General features: G+C 41.1%; 1 protein-coding gene across 3 annotated transcripts; it reads left to right on the top strand.

Moving 5' to 3' along the window:
* The first annotated feature begins 56 nt into the window (after positions 1–56).
* On the top strand, positions 57–12,929 carry SPO11 (SPO11 initiator of meiotic double stranded breaks). Of its 3 annotated transcripts, none has more exons than XM_042930594.1 (13): positions 57–281; positions 2,442–2,555; positions 3,827–3,915; positions 4,332–4,398; positions 4,621–4,729; positions 5,282–5,368; positions 6,083–6,119; positions 6,450–6,559; positions 7,987–8,086; positions 8,401–8,438; positions 9,377–9,453; positions 11,655–11,766; positions 12,267–12,929. In XM_042930594.1, the coding sequence occupies exons 1-13, from the start codon at positions 151–153 to the stop codon at positions 12,384–12,386; spliced, it is 1,191 nt and encodes a 396-aa protein (XP_042786528.1). In that variant the 5' UTR covers positions 57–150; the 3' UTR covers positions 12,387–12,929. The 3 variants fall into 3 exon arrangements, with proteins under 3 accessions (XP_042786528.1, XP_042786529.1, XP_042786530.1); XM_042930596.1 differs by lacking the exon at positions 57–281 and adding an exon at positions 347–608; XM_042930595.1 differs by lacking the exon at positions 5,282–5,368.
* Positions 12,930–14,236: the final 1,307 nt, after the last annotated feature.

Raw genomic sequence — 14,236 nt, 5'->3', positions numbered from 1 at the left:
CGGCCTGGGCAGTGCGCATGCGCAGTCGCAGCCAGAAAGCCGACGAAGGGCTCGCGCCGCCAGGGAGCATGCGCAGCAAGCAGCAGGGAGGGCCGTGGCGGGCGCTGGTGGGGTTCCTGCGCTTGGCGCTTCCTGTCGCTGTCGGCCCCCATGGCCTTTGCGCCAGTGGGGCCTGAGGCCTCGTTCTTCGAGGTTTTGGACCAACACAGGGCTTCGCTGCTGGCCGCCCTGAGGACAGGCGGTGGGGAGCCCGCGGACGGGGGGACGCGCCTGGCCTCGAGGTAGAAGGGCTCCTTGCGGGGCGCGCAGGCCGGGCGGTTAGCAGCGGGGTCCCCGGAGGTCCCCAGTCGCCCCGGGGTGGGGGCGTGAGGCGCTCCGGGGGGACGTGGCTGGGGCCCCTTCCCTTCTCCCTTGAGATGCTGAGGTGTTGAGGCCACAGGACGACGTCCTTCACAGGCCACCCATGAACCCGGAAGCGCTCCATCTCCTCCGCTCTCGGCTCTCATTTTGAACTCAAAAAGCGTCGTGACAGAGCCCCTCCCCCCTTGTTTTCTAGAATGTTCGCCATCTAGAATGTTCCAGGAGCGTCCCCACAGCGAGGCTCGCAGGTTTCCTAAGATTCTCTGCAGTCGGGGAGTTTAGGCTGACCTAAACTTTGGCTTTGTCTTTGTTAGAAAAAAAGAAAAAAAAAATTTTTTTTTTTTTTTTTTTAATTGGAGAGCATTTTAACCTAAAAAGCTTTCAGGATTGTGGGGGTGGAGGCGGGGGTGGGGAAGAGAAAGGGAACACGAATGTTGGGAGTTGCCGCTCACTTAGGGGGTTTTAGCAAAGTGAAGGAGAAGGTGTTTACGCTACGACAAGGATTTACTTAACTTGGAAGTGGAGGGGATGTTCGCGCCTCAATGAAAACCAAAGCAGTTGGCGGCTTGGCTTAGTTGGTTAGGGTGAGGTGTTGATGAAATCATTACGGAGCGTCTCCAGCTACTCAACTTGGAATGAACTATAGAGACTATGTTCTGGATCGTTTTTGCCTAAAGTGCCCTGTTGTTCTTTTCCTAGGTCGGCTTTTGTGGTTTATCGGCAAAGTTTGTTTTGTTTTTGTTTTTCGATGTTTGCTTGTTTTGAGAGGAGGGGGAGGGGCAGAGAGAGAGGGAGAGAGTCCCGAGCAGGCTCGACGCTGGCAACGCAGATCCCACCGCCCGGGTAGATCCCATGAAGCATGAGGTTACCGCCCCAGCCGAAATCAAGAGTCAGAGTCTTAACCCACTGAGCCGTCCAGGCCCCCCTCCGCGAAGTTTTTCAGCCTAAACAAATTACCGGTGTCTTTTTAAGTCTAAGCCGACTACCAGAAGCAAAACAGAACAAAACGAAACGAACAACAACAGAAGTGGAATACCTACAAGCAAACCAATTTTTATGAAACTAGTTTGGGAGAGAAGTGATGAGGGTGAGGGGAAGGAGGGCACGGAAGGCCCGTATTTACGGTTCCGATGTAAAGTAATCTAATTGTATTTTCAGGTTTGTCACAGCATTAATCTTGCAACTTTTTTTTTTTTTTCCCCAAACTGGAAAAATGAATGAGATACGTGAGTCCGTTTTTCTCTCCCCATTAGAAAATACTGATTCTTTTGAAACTTACTTTCTGATTTGTGCATTTTCAAAGCAAGCTCTGACCTTTCTGTGGAAACTAGAACATTCTACATTTTGCCCATTTTCTACATTTAATTTGATCTCCCTTCTTAGGCAGCACGCTAATGGTATTTATAACCGAACGGCATTTTTTGAAGCTGATGGCTTGTGAAATTAAAAGTCAGCTCACAGAAAACTGGGCTAAGTCTTAATATTTTGCTGTAAAGTGGTGTAATGGTTTTGCCAAGTCTTTTCATGGTAGTGATTAAACTTTTTTCTCATTCTATCACTAAAATTCAAAAGGGCAGATTTAAGGCATGAGATCAATCAGGGCGATGTGCTACAACAAATACTGCTTTTGGAATGTTTTTGCATTGCATTTTTTTGGGGAAGAGATTCAACTCAGCCAATATTCCATCATTTTTAATTAAAACAGTTATCAGCAGTATTTCAAGCCAACAAGTTTGGATTTAAGTAGGTTAATATGATGAGATGTAAAATATATTTATAAATTCTATTGTCTAGTCATTAACACTGTCTAAAAGGGAGATTTTAGTTCAATTGTAACTATTTGGGAAGTAAAATTACAAGCAAATGAAATTTCTCTGTAAGTAACCGCTATCCATCCAGTTGTTTTAATGCAATGCTGATGTCAAAAGCGAGAGAGAGTGGTATAGAGGGGAAATTACCTAGTCTTAAAAAACAATCAAGGAGACAAGAACTTACTTTAGTGTTGATCTGGGGGAATGGTACATGTTGTAAAAGGCCTAATTTAGAATTAAGATTGAATCATAATGTGTTTCTTGTTTCAGTTCTGAGGTTCTTGCATCTATAGAAAGTGTTATTCAAGACATCATCACCAGCCTGGCAAGAAATAAAGCTCCCGTGTTCACAATAGACAACAGATCAAGCTGGGAAAATATAAAGTGGGCATGTTGCCTTTTTAATTTTTAAATACAGTTATCTATGTCATTATTTTAATTTACTCGAGTTAGAGTCCTAGTCCGATTTCATTCTTCTTACCGCGTTTACCCTTTCTGGAAGGCTTTAAGGGTGCTTACAAAAACACGTACGTCGTAGGCAGGTCATTTAAACCAGAAGTGGATGTGGAAGGTAAGGCAAAGGGAAGCAATGCTAGGAACCGTGAAGGAAGCACCAAAAGAGGCTAGAAGTCGAAACGCATATGATGAAGTCTTACAGTCCTGCTAAAAATAGGCTCCAAACTTGGATCTAAGCTTTTGTAGCACTCAAAGCGGGGAAACACCACCGGGGGGATTCTGCAAAAATACTGTAAAAGTGAACTGCTTGCTCAGGGGAGCTACAACCAATCCTGATACTGAAATGAAAATAAATGTATCTGGAACATAGAGCACACTTCTGAGGCTCTTCCTCCTGGTTGATCTCCCCCCTGCTAAGTCATGTGTCCGAGAGGTTAAAATGAGCAAACAACTTTGTCAAAGCCTTCTGACCTACTCACATAGCTTGTTTTTTTTCCAGGGGCTCAGCCTGTAGAATCTAAATAGCAAAAAGCACTGTGGTAGCTCTCATAAGGGTTACAGAAACAGAATAAAAGTAATTTGGGGTCCCCTTACTCACTAAATGCTCTTTTACAGTCAGTAATTAATACAAACTGTAAACTTCTGAATCGCATTCTACATCATTTTGCAAGATAGGCTTCATCGAGTCCAGAAGCAGCAGAGACCTGGCCTATTTGCCTGGTGCCCTTCTGCCACCTTTAGGACAGGCCTGGGAGTTCAGTGTAACCACCTAACACAAATTGTCATTTCATTTAGTGTAACTTTGGAGATAAATCAGGAATACGATATTTCAAAACTTGTTAAATTGAGCAAAATTATTAAATGGGCAAAATAAGCAAAAATGCTAATAAAATTGTGAAATATTTGATAATAGTTTACATACAGTTGATGTCTTCCCAGGAAAGAAATACACACATTATACTTAAAGGTACTTAATTCACGTATTTTAAACACTTTATTTTAGTACCTCTGTGTGTCGCAAAGCTAATTACCTAATTAACACCTGGAATTATCTAAGGTTATAAATGAAGTTGTCCTAAAGCTTCTGCTGAGAAGAAATAAAGATTTAGATTATGTGCGGAAGAGGACACTAAGTGTATGTTGTTTGGTGATTAGAAGTTAATTTTTTTTTGTTTTATTACCTTTCAACAAAATGACAGGTTTGAAGATTCTGTGGGTCTTCAGATGGTCCCTCATTGTACTAGGAGAAAAATCAAAAGTGATTCACCAAAATCAGTTAAAAATTTTGGTAAATTAATCTTTCTTAGCTTTTAGGAATAAATAAGTTTGGTTGTTTTCTGGGTTTCAGTTGTTCCTAGTTGAATAATTTTAGTTGTTCTTTCATAGACCACCCTTACACCTGAAGTATAGTTACCGAAGCTTGCATTGTCAATAACCATGGAAATAGATTATAATTTCCAAATAGATTTGCAAGGTACACGAATCAGTGAAAAAGTGTTCTCTTGGTTTTGCTGTTCAGAGAGCAATTCATTTTATCTGATCCTTCAGGAAATTATTATTCTGTATTCAATACTTCTATTTTGGAATGACAGTTTTTTTAATGTCATGGATAGTAACGGGGGCAGTTGAAATCTTTGATAGCAGTATGTTTTGAATTAATAAGAGAAATGATGAGTAACTTGTTTGTTGCATCTTATCTTGCAGCTCTCATTCTTAAAATATTGTCCATAATTTATAAATTGGTACAGAGCAACACTTACGCAACCAAAAGGTAAATACTTGTTTTGGTAAATTGCTAAGACACAATGTGAGAGTTAGTTTAGATTAACTCCTATTATGTTTTGAAATGGTACATAAAAGCCACAGTCTACTGTGGGTAAAAAATTACTTTCTTTATATGTTGTGTTTCATCCAATTAAAGCTTCCTACAAATAATACTCCAATACTCCAAAGAGAACATGGCTAATTAAAAATATATATTTAATTTTCATAGAGACATATATTATACCGACAGCCAACTTTTTGGTAACCAGACGGTTGTGGACAATATTATCAATGACATTTCTTGTATGTTAAAAGTGCCGAGGATGAGTCTACATATAGTAAGTACCATTAAATACAAAACTGTTTTTTTTTAAATAGAAGATTTGCGGGGCACTGGGTGGCTCAGTTGGTTAAGCGTCCAGCTCTTGGTATCAGCTCAGGTCATGATCTCACTGTTTGTGGGATCGAGCCCCATGTCAGGCTCTGTGCTGACAGCATGGAACCTGTTTGGGATTCTCTCTCTCCCTCTCTCGCTGTCCCTCCCCCTCTCAAAATAAGTAAATAAACTTAAAAAAATACAAGTTTGTGTAAAATTATAATAGAAAAATAAATGTAATCTGTGCCTTTTTCTGATATTATTTGGTACTACATTTTTCTCACTGTGAATTTAAATGATCGACTCTCAATATATTTCCTTGGATGAATGGACCAAAACAGGTGAATTACTAAATATTTTTTATTCCTAAACACCTTATGTATTTTCTCCTTCACGTCTTAAATTCCAATCGGAGCTAAAACACATGTAGTCAGGTGGGTGAGCATGAGGATTGACTTAGCAGTATAAAGTATGTTAGTGAGAAAGTGTTCAAGTATGGCTATTATTTTTTCAGTCATCCACATCAAAAGGTTTAATTGCTGGCAACTTAAGGTATATCGAGGAAGACGGAACCAAAGTGCACTGTACCTGTGGTACAACAGTAAGCATATTGATGTTTTCACATGCTTTAACTCCCTTGCAGATCCTTTGTTTTTGAAATGTGCTTTATTTCCTGCTTTCTTATGTAGTTTGGAGTTTAAGATTTTCAAATAAAACTGAATGGTGAGTAGGCATATGCTTTCTGGGCCTGCACATTACATAGTTTCAGAATATGCCAATTGTCCAATGTCATAGTGAAATAAACAAAGATATGCTTTCCTTCAAAAAAAAAAAAAAAACGTACCTTTGTTTTCAGGTAGAACGTAGCGTGGCTATCTTAGCATGATTCTTTATGTAATCTTTACACAGTTTTCTGGTTCTGAAATTGATACCTTTAATGCTAAACTGTTTGTTAGGCTTGGGCACCTAGAAAGCCCACAGCACTAGCATGCACAGCAGTCTAGAAACACACAAGACGACACTCATGCCCTCTAAGAGAAGGAGGCCTTAAATTTCATCCCTTTCTGCTGCCTAAGCCGGATCTCCACAAAGCTTCCAAGAGATTCTCACCTGCAAGGAAGTAGTTTGAGTGGCATGTCTGTTTTCTTACTGAGGAGTATATCTGTTTCCTACTGTTTCTTTTCTGAGGAGTAAACCTCTGATGCCTGGTATATCCAGAGGAAAATGAAAATGTAGGGCTTCTGTGATAAATTTTTTGAATGTGGTTATACTTGCTTTTTATTTAAAATAAAAGCTATCTTGTTTTGTTATTTAGGCTGTTGCCGTGCCATCTAATATTCAAGGTATTCGAAGTATCCTTTGAGTGGGGAAACTAGTTAAGCTCATAGGGCATTCATTCATTCATTCGATAGACCAAGCCTTCATAATGTGTAACCATCAAGCTAGACCCTATCGTGGTCAAGATGAACACACATGGTTTCTGCTTTACGATTCTTGTAGGAGCTCCCCAACTAGTAGGAGAGACAGATATCTAGATACGTGAATAGGCCTATATAGTTGAGGGTAAAAAGGAAAATACTGTATCTATAGCTGCTTTTGAATGGATTTATGTGGCATCATTATTTAGTTGGTGATTAAATTGCAATACTCCTGCCTTCAAATTATCAGCCTTAACGTCACAGATATAATGACAGATGCAAAATTTCTGTTAATTGTGGAAAAAGATGCGACCTTTCAGCGACTCCTGGATGACAACTTTTGCAACAGGATGTCTCCGTGCATTATGGTTACGGTATGTTACCTACCTTGACCTCGATTCCAAGGCTAGCACGCTACTTTGGGGATTGGCCGGAGGGGTTTATAACATCTGTGCAGCTTGCTCAACGTTCTGTCAGCAATATGGTGTATCTTTTATGGTTGTAGAGTAAAAATTTCCAAGGTGTTTATTTTTTTTTCATTTTTTTAAAAGATTTTTTAAATGTTTATTTCTGAGAGAGACAGAGCGTGAGTGGGGGAGGGACAGAGAGAGAGGGAGACACAGACTCCGAAGCAGGCTCCAGGCTCCGAGCCGTCAGCCCGGAGCCCCACGTGGGGCTGGAACGCACCAACCGTGAGATCGTGACCTGAGCCACCCAGGTGCACCCCAGTGTGTTTATTTAAGCATCCTCAAATCTGACTAAAATCAAGGTGGTGCTCCCAATTCTTAAATACCAGTGATTTTCCAATATTGCAGTGAGTTTACACAGGCTCTCAGTCACCCACTCGCCATTCCCCTACCACCGTGGTGTCAGCTGTGATATGGTAACACTGGGGCTGTGGGGAGGAGAGGACTGAACGCACAGGAGCTGCTCTGTTCTGCCTCCTGTGGGTTTGTATATCATGTAATTGCATTAATTCCATCAAAGGGAGCCTGATTCTGTATACATATATATACGCGCCCAAAACGGCCAAGAACGCAGAAGTATACGTTGAGATGACACACAGGCGGCCACAGGCATCAGTCAGCAGAGGGGGGTAAGCTTCCTGCTACAGGGTAGTGTGGCAGAAGTTGATGAAACTGGGATAATCAGGGCCCCCCGGGTGGCTCAGCCAGTTGAGTGTTCAACTCTTGAGTTCAGCTCAGGCCATGATCTCGGGGTTCTGGGTTCGAGCCCTGTGTAGGGCTCTGTGCTGACAGTGCAGAGCCTGCTTAGGATTCTCTCTCTCTGTGTCTCTCTCTCTCTGTCTCTCTGACTCTCCCCTGCCCACTTTCTCTCTCTCTCTCAAAAATGAGTCAACTTAAAAAAAAAACAAAACTGGCGTAATCCGAGACACCTGCTGGACCGAGGCAGCGTGAGGCGTGTGCAGCGCTGCCTCCCCGTGTCCCTGTTGTTACCTGTTTCGGCTGCTTGCCATCTCGAATAGTTTTTGCCATCTCGAATGAGACCGCAGCGAACATCTTTATAGGCGTCCGACTTGTTGTTATTCCCGTTTCTGCCGAAATGTTGCCTTAGGATTATTTCCCAGGACTGGGATAGTAGAGTCATAGTTATGAACGTACGTGGGCCTTTTTCCCTCTGTTGTGTAGACTGCATTTTTGTCACAGTCTACACCAGTCTTCCACCTGAAATTTAAAGTACTCTAACTTTTTAACTTTTAAATTATTAATAAAATAAGGAAAAGATTTTGTCATTTTCTTCTGCTGGAACTAAAGTTGCGTCATTTCAATCTTGCTTTTAGGGAAAGGGGGTACCTGATCTGAACACGAGACTTTTAGTCAAGAAGCTGTGGGATACGTTTCACATTCCTGTCTTCACTCTTGTGGATGCCGACCCACACGGTGACTTATCGTTGGGGATGATTGGAAGCAGTTGTCTTAACTAAATCCTGTTTACAGTATTCATAGTTGTGCTCTTCTGCTCTTAGAACACTTCCGTAGATTATTGTAAGAGAATATGGTTATTAGATTAAAATTAATGACTCTAATCACGTGAGGCAATTTCTTGCTATTTTTGCCATAGGAAGCCAAACCATAAGTTTTTTGTTGGTAGTATCTGTGAAAATAAGAATTACAGATGTTACATATAGCGTTGATGATGATCTAACCTGCAATATACAAAGAAACTAATTGTAAAGGTAACTTTCTTTTAACAGGCATAGAAATAATGTGCATCTATAAGTATGGATCTATGGTGAGTAGAGAGGAGTATTTTTCCTCTCCTACTGTTGAGGTAGCTCATAGTCATCAGAGTGATTGTTGTATCCACGTATTGGCCCCTTGTTAGCTGAGGACCCCCAAAATGTACAGGGGAGCTACTCTCCTAGTCTGAGGCCATTCTGTTTCAGTGGCCGTGATTCCAGCTTCTGGCATGCCAAACGTGACCACAGATGACAGAATGGGATTAGCTGTGGGCAAGAGGCATTATTATCTTCCGCTCTCCCAGCCTGTTCTAGTGACTGCGGGGCCTCACCGTAACAACAACGTCTCATTGCCAGATAAACTCTGGAAGTTATATACAGCCTTGAATTCTGACGTCGCCCGTTCCCTTCACTCCCACCAGATGGTAAAATGAAAACATTTCCAAATTCCACCCCCGGAGTCCCCAGCTACCATATATCAGTGGTTCTCAATGTACGGTCCCAGACAAGCAGTGTTAGCATTACCGGGGAACTTGCCAGAAATGCGTATCTCGGTCCCCATCCAGGCCTCCTGAATTGGAATGTCTAGGGTTGGGCCCCAAGCGATTCTGTTGCATGATAAAGTTTGGGAACCACTGGTATGCACGTGGAGTATCCCTGACGTATATGACCTACATATTGACATAAAAGGGATAGTGAAGCAAGATGTTAAAATATAGAACCACAAACAACAATAAATGCAGGTCAGAGAGGTTGTTTATGGTTTCACTTTATATAAAACCAATGTGGAAATACTAGAGCAGTTTTAAAACCTTCACTGAAAGCCCAGTTTAGCAAAACTCTTGGTGATTTCCTTAGTTCCATAGGCTCAGGGCATGTGAAGTCTTTAGTACTCGTCTTTCTTAATGTGTAAAAAATTAGGCTGCACGAACAAGTATGCTAGCTTTCTGCATTTTAGCCTCACCCAATGTACTTTTGTTCTTTATTTTAGGCGATGTCTTTTGAAGCCCATAATCTCACAGTTCCAGCTATTAGATGGCTTGGTCTCCTCCCTTCTGATATTAAACGGTTAGATGGTTTTAGTAAAATCAGGGTGTTTGAAATGATGACTCATCATAATATGTAACAACGAGCCTAAAAAGCCACTACGAGGGAAAGCTCTTCGTGTGTCGTCTTTATGTTGTTCACTGTGACTCAGGGTTAGAGAATCAGGAGTTAAAGTCACCATGTCTGTTTCAATTTCTAAAACTTCAATGAATTTGGTTAATTGAACTCTCAGCTGGAACGTATTTTTTGTTTTACCTTTATGGTTAAGAGATTTTGTGGCATTTTTATACTCAAAGTAGAAGACATCGCATGTAGTTAAACGGTAATAATTGACAACATCATTGGTTGCACCTGAATCCATTTTACCATAGATGAAAATTTTTTAATTTCATAAGAAAATCTCATTTTAAGATTACTTAAAGTTTGGGAGCCTCAATTTTGGCGAGTTGAACATAACACGTTCACTATAGGAAAAATGTCATTATGTAACAAGATAAAAATCACCTACAGATGAACGGTGTTCGTCCATCTGTACGTTATTATTCACCCTTGTACGTTATTATTGCTCTCTGTACATAGCCCTCACTTTTTCACAAAAATGGGATCATACCCTGTTATTTTGTAATCTGCTCTCCTCACACAACAACACAATGAAATCACTTTTCCGTATCAAGAAATACAGTTCCGTGACCTCATTTTAACGTCCTCCGTTACTGAGTTCCAATTCTGGATGGACCAGTGTTTATTCAGCCAGTGCCTCATAGTCAGACGTTTGGGTGGTTTCCAAATAATCTGATAAATAGTGCTTTGATGGACCCTGCTGTAACTGAATCTCTGCCCACATCTTTAATTAGTCCCTTACTCCCGAAGGCTGAATTCCCAGAATTGCTGGGTCAAAGGGTATGCACATTTTTAAGACGTTGACTGCCCTCTGGATAGGTTAATTGTTTTCCCTGGAGAGTAAGAGCCCGCCTGTCCCTCAGCATAGGACATCATCACTGTTATTCATCTCTGCTTAATGTGATATTTAAAAATATTTTGTTGTTTTAATTGGCCGGCATGAATGAACTTGAGAACATGTTTATCGGATTTCTTTAAGCAGTGAGCAAACCTTGGTCACTGCTCCTTATTTCCTAAGTTTGGAACACGAACAGGTTTTGGGTGATTGCCACTTCTTCAAAAATGAGGGCATAAAACATTCAGTTTTTGATTTTTGAATAGTTACGCTCCAGTGACTCAAAGTTTTGTTCAGTCTGGTGTACGTGTATGGTCAAAATCCCTTCGGGGTGATCTGCCTGTATGAAAAGCTTTCCTAACGAATTCGGGACAAACGATCTGATAATTACTAAGGTGAAGGGCCTTGCAGAAACTGTAGCTGCGGCTCCTAAATTCCATCAGTGCCCTCAAAGCCACTCCAGATAAATGTACAACGAAGTAAGGGGAAAGATGTGATAGCTATGTAAACAGCTTCATGGGAAATCCTCTAGGCCCCCCTTTCTAATCAAATTGTCACCCTATCCGGAAGCTGCCACTGGCAACTGATCATAATTGTGGGGACATTGAAAACGACTGTTTGAAACTGGAGCTCTTCTGGGAAATCCAGGATTTGTCACTTCAAAAGTTAGTCTATACCATAAATCCTGGACTCCTCATGTTCTGTTTTTAAAACACACACCGAGAAAAAAAATTACAACCTGCTTCTCGAAAATTTAAAACTAGATATGCGCGCGCGCGTGTGTGTGCCCACATGTGAAAAGAAGTGAGTGATAGACTAACTTCCTTGGCCCAGAAAATTCTCGATGAATGGCAAAGAAGGAAGCGCTCAGTGGAGCCTAAGATCCCACAGCGAATCTTGCTGCTGGCCACACACATTAAATAGCTCACCGCTTCAAGGCCGTAGTGCTCTGGGAGCCACACTGGTGTCCACACGCTTGATGTGAGCGCTGTTGGCATTAGTGTCTGTAACCAATGTCCGTGTTCTTCTTCTCACTGTCGTGTGCGTGTGATGTGAAGAAAAACAATTTAGAGCAGACTTCCACTGTGAACCCGAATACTTGCTGGTCTGGGACGTGCCAGATCCCCCCAAATTCTGAATTTAAAATAACTTGCTTATCTGTTATTTTAGAGTTTCTTGAAATAGTATAATAAATACAAACAAATATGTGTTCTTCAAGTTATAGGAACACTTTGTTTTTGCTGATTTTTTTCATATATTTTTCCAGATTAAATATACCTAGAGATACTTTAATTCCACTGACAAAACGGGACCAGATGAAACTGGACAGTGTCCTGAAAAGACCTTATGTTACTTGCCAACCATTTTGGAGAAAAGAAGTAGGTTTTTTTTTTTCTAAAATTCAAGTGTTGTATGTTTTATTGCCTTTAACTTCCATAGTGGCTATTCACATAGTATTTTGAAAATATCCTCCTTGAAATTTTATATTACCAACAACTAGCATAGGTGTTGTGTGGCGGTAGATGGTTGTTGAAACACTGAATTAGGAATGCCAATAGAGAAGATCAGCTGGATGGAGCTGATCTGTTTATCCTCATCATAGTTGTATACCCATTGTCTATGGCTTTACCATAGCTTATGGGGATGTGGGGGAAGAAGAGAAAGAAATCAGAAAGACCCCAGACCATTCCTAGTTATCACACACAGCCATACTGGGTATTCTGACATTTTTTGCTGTGACAGCTCTGGAATATTCTGGCTGATTCGAAAGCTATTGCTCACGGTTTTGGAGAATAAAACAAGTCTAGACTTACTAGTTTGAGTCAACAGAAGTGTCACACGGGACCCTGTTACGGCTGTACTTTACTTTTATTGGCAGATGGAAATAATGGCGGACTCTAAAATGAAGGCAGAAATTCAAGCTTTGACCTTCCTTTCATCAGATTACCTTTCCAGAGTGTACTTACCTAACAAATTAAAATTTGGAGGATGGATATAAAACGTATCACAATATACCTTGTGATTCCAAGAGGCTTTTCATTAGTTTTCAGTAGTAGATACTGTTGTGGAAAGAATGTATATTCTTAACTCCGTGGAGGTAAAAGAATTTTACGTTAGTTATATTTTTTGTCAAAACAGTTTTCTCTAGAAGTCTTTGTTTTGGCCTTCTCTGTAGAGATTGAGTTCTATCTTATGTTCTAAAGTAAATTATAAAAGAAATAGTAGAAGTTATTTTGACTTTTAAATTTTACTTGAAAAAAAATGTGTACATGTCATCAAGGTCTACAGAAATACCTTATTTACTTTCTACAGTACGACTAATGTTAAGGCACGAAGTATCTTTTCAGTATCAAAACAAATAATAACCTAGATTTGAGAGGTTGCAGATGAATCACAGTGTCCGGCATTTCCTTTTTAGCTGCTTTTTGTTTTGTTTTGTTTTGTTTTTTCTTTTTCCTTCCTGGTGTAGGGGCTGTAGCCCATTCATTCACTTGTGAAAGTGGTAAAATTTATTATGAATAAATATTTGGGTTGATGCAGACCGAAGCACTTAATCTCGTTTCTGAGTATGCCTCTTATTAGTAATAATTTGTTTGAAGATTTCTCCAGGGCTTTATCCGTTCTCACCCCAAATCAAGTCTCCTGGCTTCTCCTCTAGTCCGTGTTTATGAAACATAGAACATGTTCGAGATTTGCAGAAGCCTCGAATTTTAATAAGGTCTTTCTGTGACAGTAAAGATTTGATCTTCTCCCCTCCTAACCCTATCTTAATTTTTCCAGAGTTGGGTTTTATGGCTTTATTCTCTACTTTCGGCAAGCTTTTCCCTGTATTGAAGAACTGCTTGTAATTATAAGCAAGAATATAGATTCATAGGAGAACAGAAATGTTGGTGATTTTATCAAGTGATGACGTTTCATCGATGATAGTAGTGGATACCATTTCTGAGAACTCACATGTGCTGATCACTGCTTACACGTGATCTTACTTAAGGCTTCCAAGAGCCCCGTCACGTCTGTAGTTAATTACATCTGCAGCTTACAGGTGAGAACACGGGGGATGTTGCTTCTCCCGGGACACGTAGCCAGGACATGGCAGAGAGGGGACAGTGACACTGCTTACCTCAAGAGTAGGACCAGCTACCGAATGTGTGGGGGCCAGGGCAAAATGTAATTGTAGGGTCCTCGTTCAAAAGTTAGCAGCAGGGAATTAAAGGGCCCTTGGGGCCCGCGTGACTGCACACCCACGAAGCTGGCCCTACTCAAGAGGTTCTGGTACATATTAAATGAGGTAATATAATAAGAAAATTAAGTACTTGTATAGCACTTACGCACCAGGTGTTTTCCTAGGTGCTTTTGAACATTAACGTCATCTTCACAGAAACTCTATGAGCTAGGGACTTTCATCAGCCCCCCTTACAGATAAGAGAACAAAGGTACAGAGATGCTAATAGCCTTTCCCAAAGTCACACGGCTACTAAGCAGCGGAGCTGGGACTCGAGGCTCCTGCTCTCATCACGACACCGGTACACGTGAAGGGCTCCGCGTGTGGAGCACGAGTGTGCACACTGCTCGGAGAAGGTCCACAGTTCTCGTTGGCTGGGGGCCGAGTCAGGTCCTCCTGATGCCAAGCCTGTAGTGTCAAAAATTATGTGATTTTCCGTGGTCGCCTCAGAACCAGGTATTTCATTTTGAGAATATTCTGTGAGGCTACCAAATTGACTTGTGAGACTATCGCGAATTGTAAAGACACTTCTATAACTCACAAATTTTTCTTCAAATTTATACCCTACTTCCTTCCTTTACATCTCCTATCGCTGAACTTTGACATGTCGTGTAAAGGAGAACATT

The sequence above is a fragment of the Panthera leo genome, chromosome A3, assembly GCF_018350215.1.
Source record: "Panthera leo isolate Ple1 chromosome A3, P.leo_Ple1_pat1.1, whole genome shotgun sequence".
NCBI classification, from domain to species: Eukaryota; Metazoa; Chordata; class Mammalia; order Carnivora; family Felidae; genus Panthera; species Panthera leo.
This window is presented reverse-complemented; position numbering and strand designations above follow the sequence as displayed.

Bases quoted from the DNA above. Each gene is read 5' to 3' on its own strand.
- SPO11 (XM_042930594.1), top strand. From the start codon at position 151: ATGGCCTTTGCGCCAGTGGGGCCTGAGGCCTCGTTCTTCGAGGTTTTG. The intron at 8,087-8,400 runs GTGACTTATCGT...TTCTTTTAACAG, and splicing joins TGTGGATGCCGACCCACACG to GCATAGAAATAATGTGCATC. The intron at 8,439-9,376 runs GTGAGTAGAGAG...TCTTTATTTTAG, and splicing joins TCTATAAGTATGGATCTATG to GCGATGTCTTTTGAAGCCCA.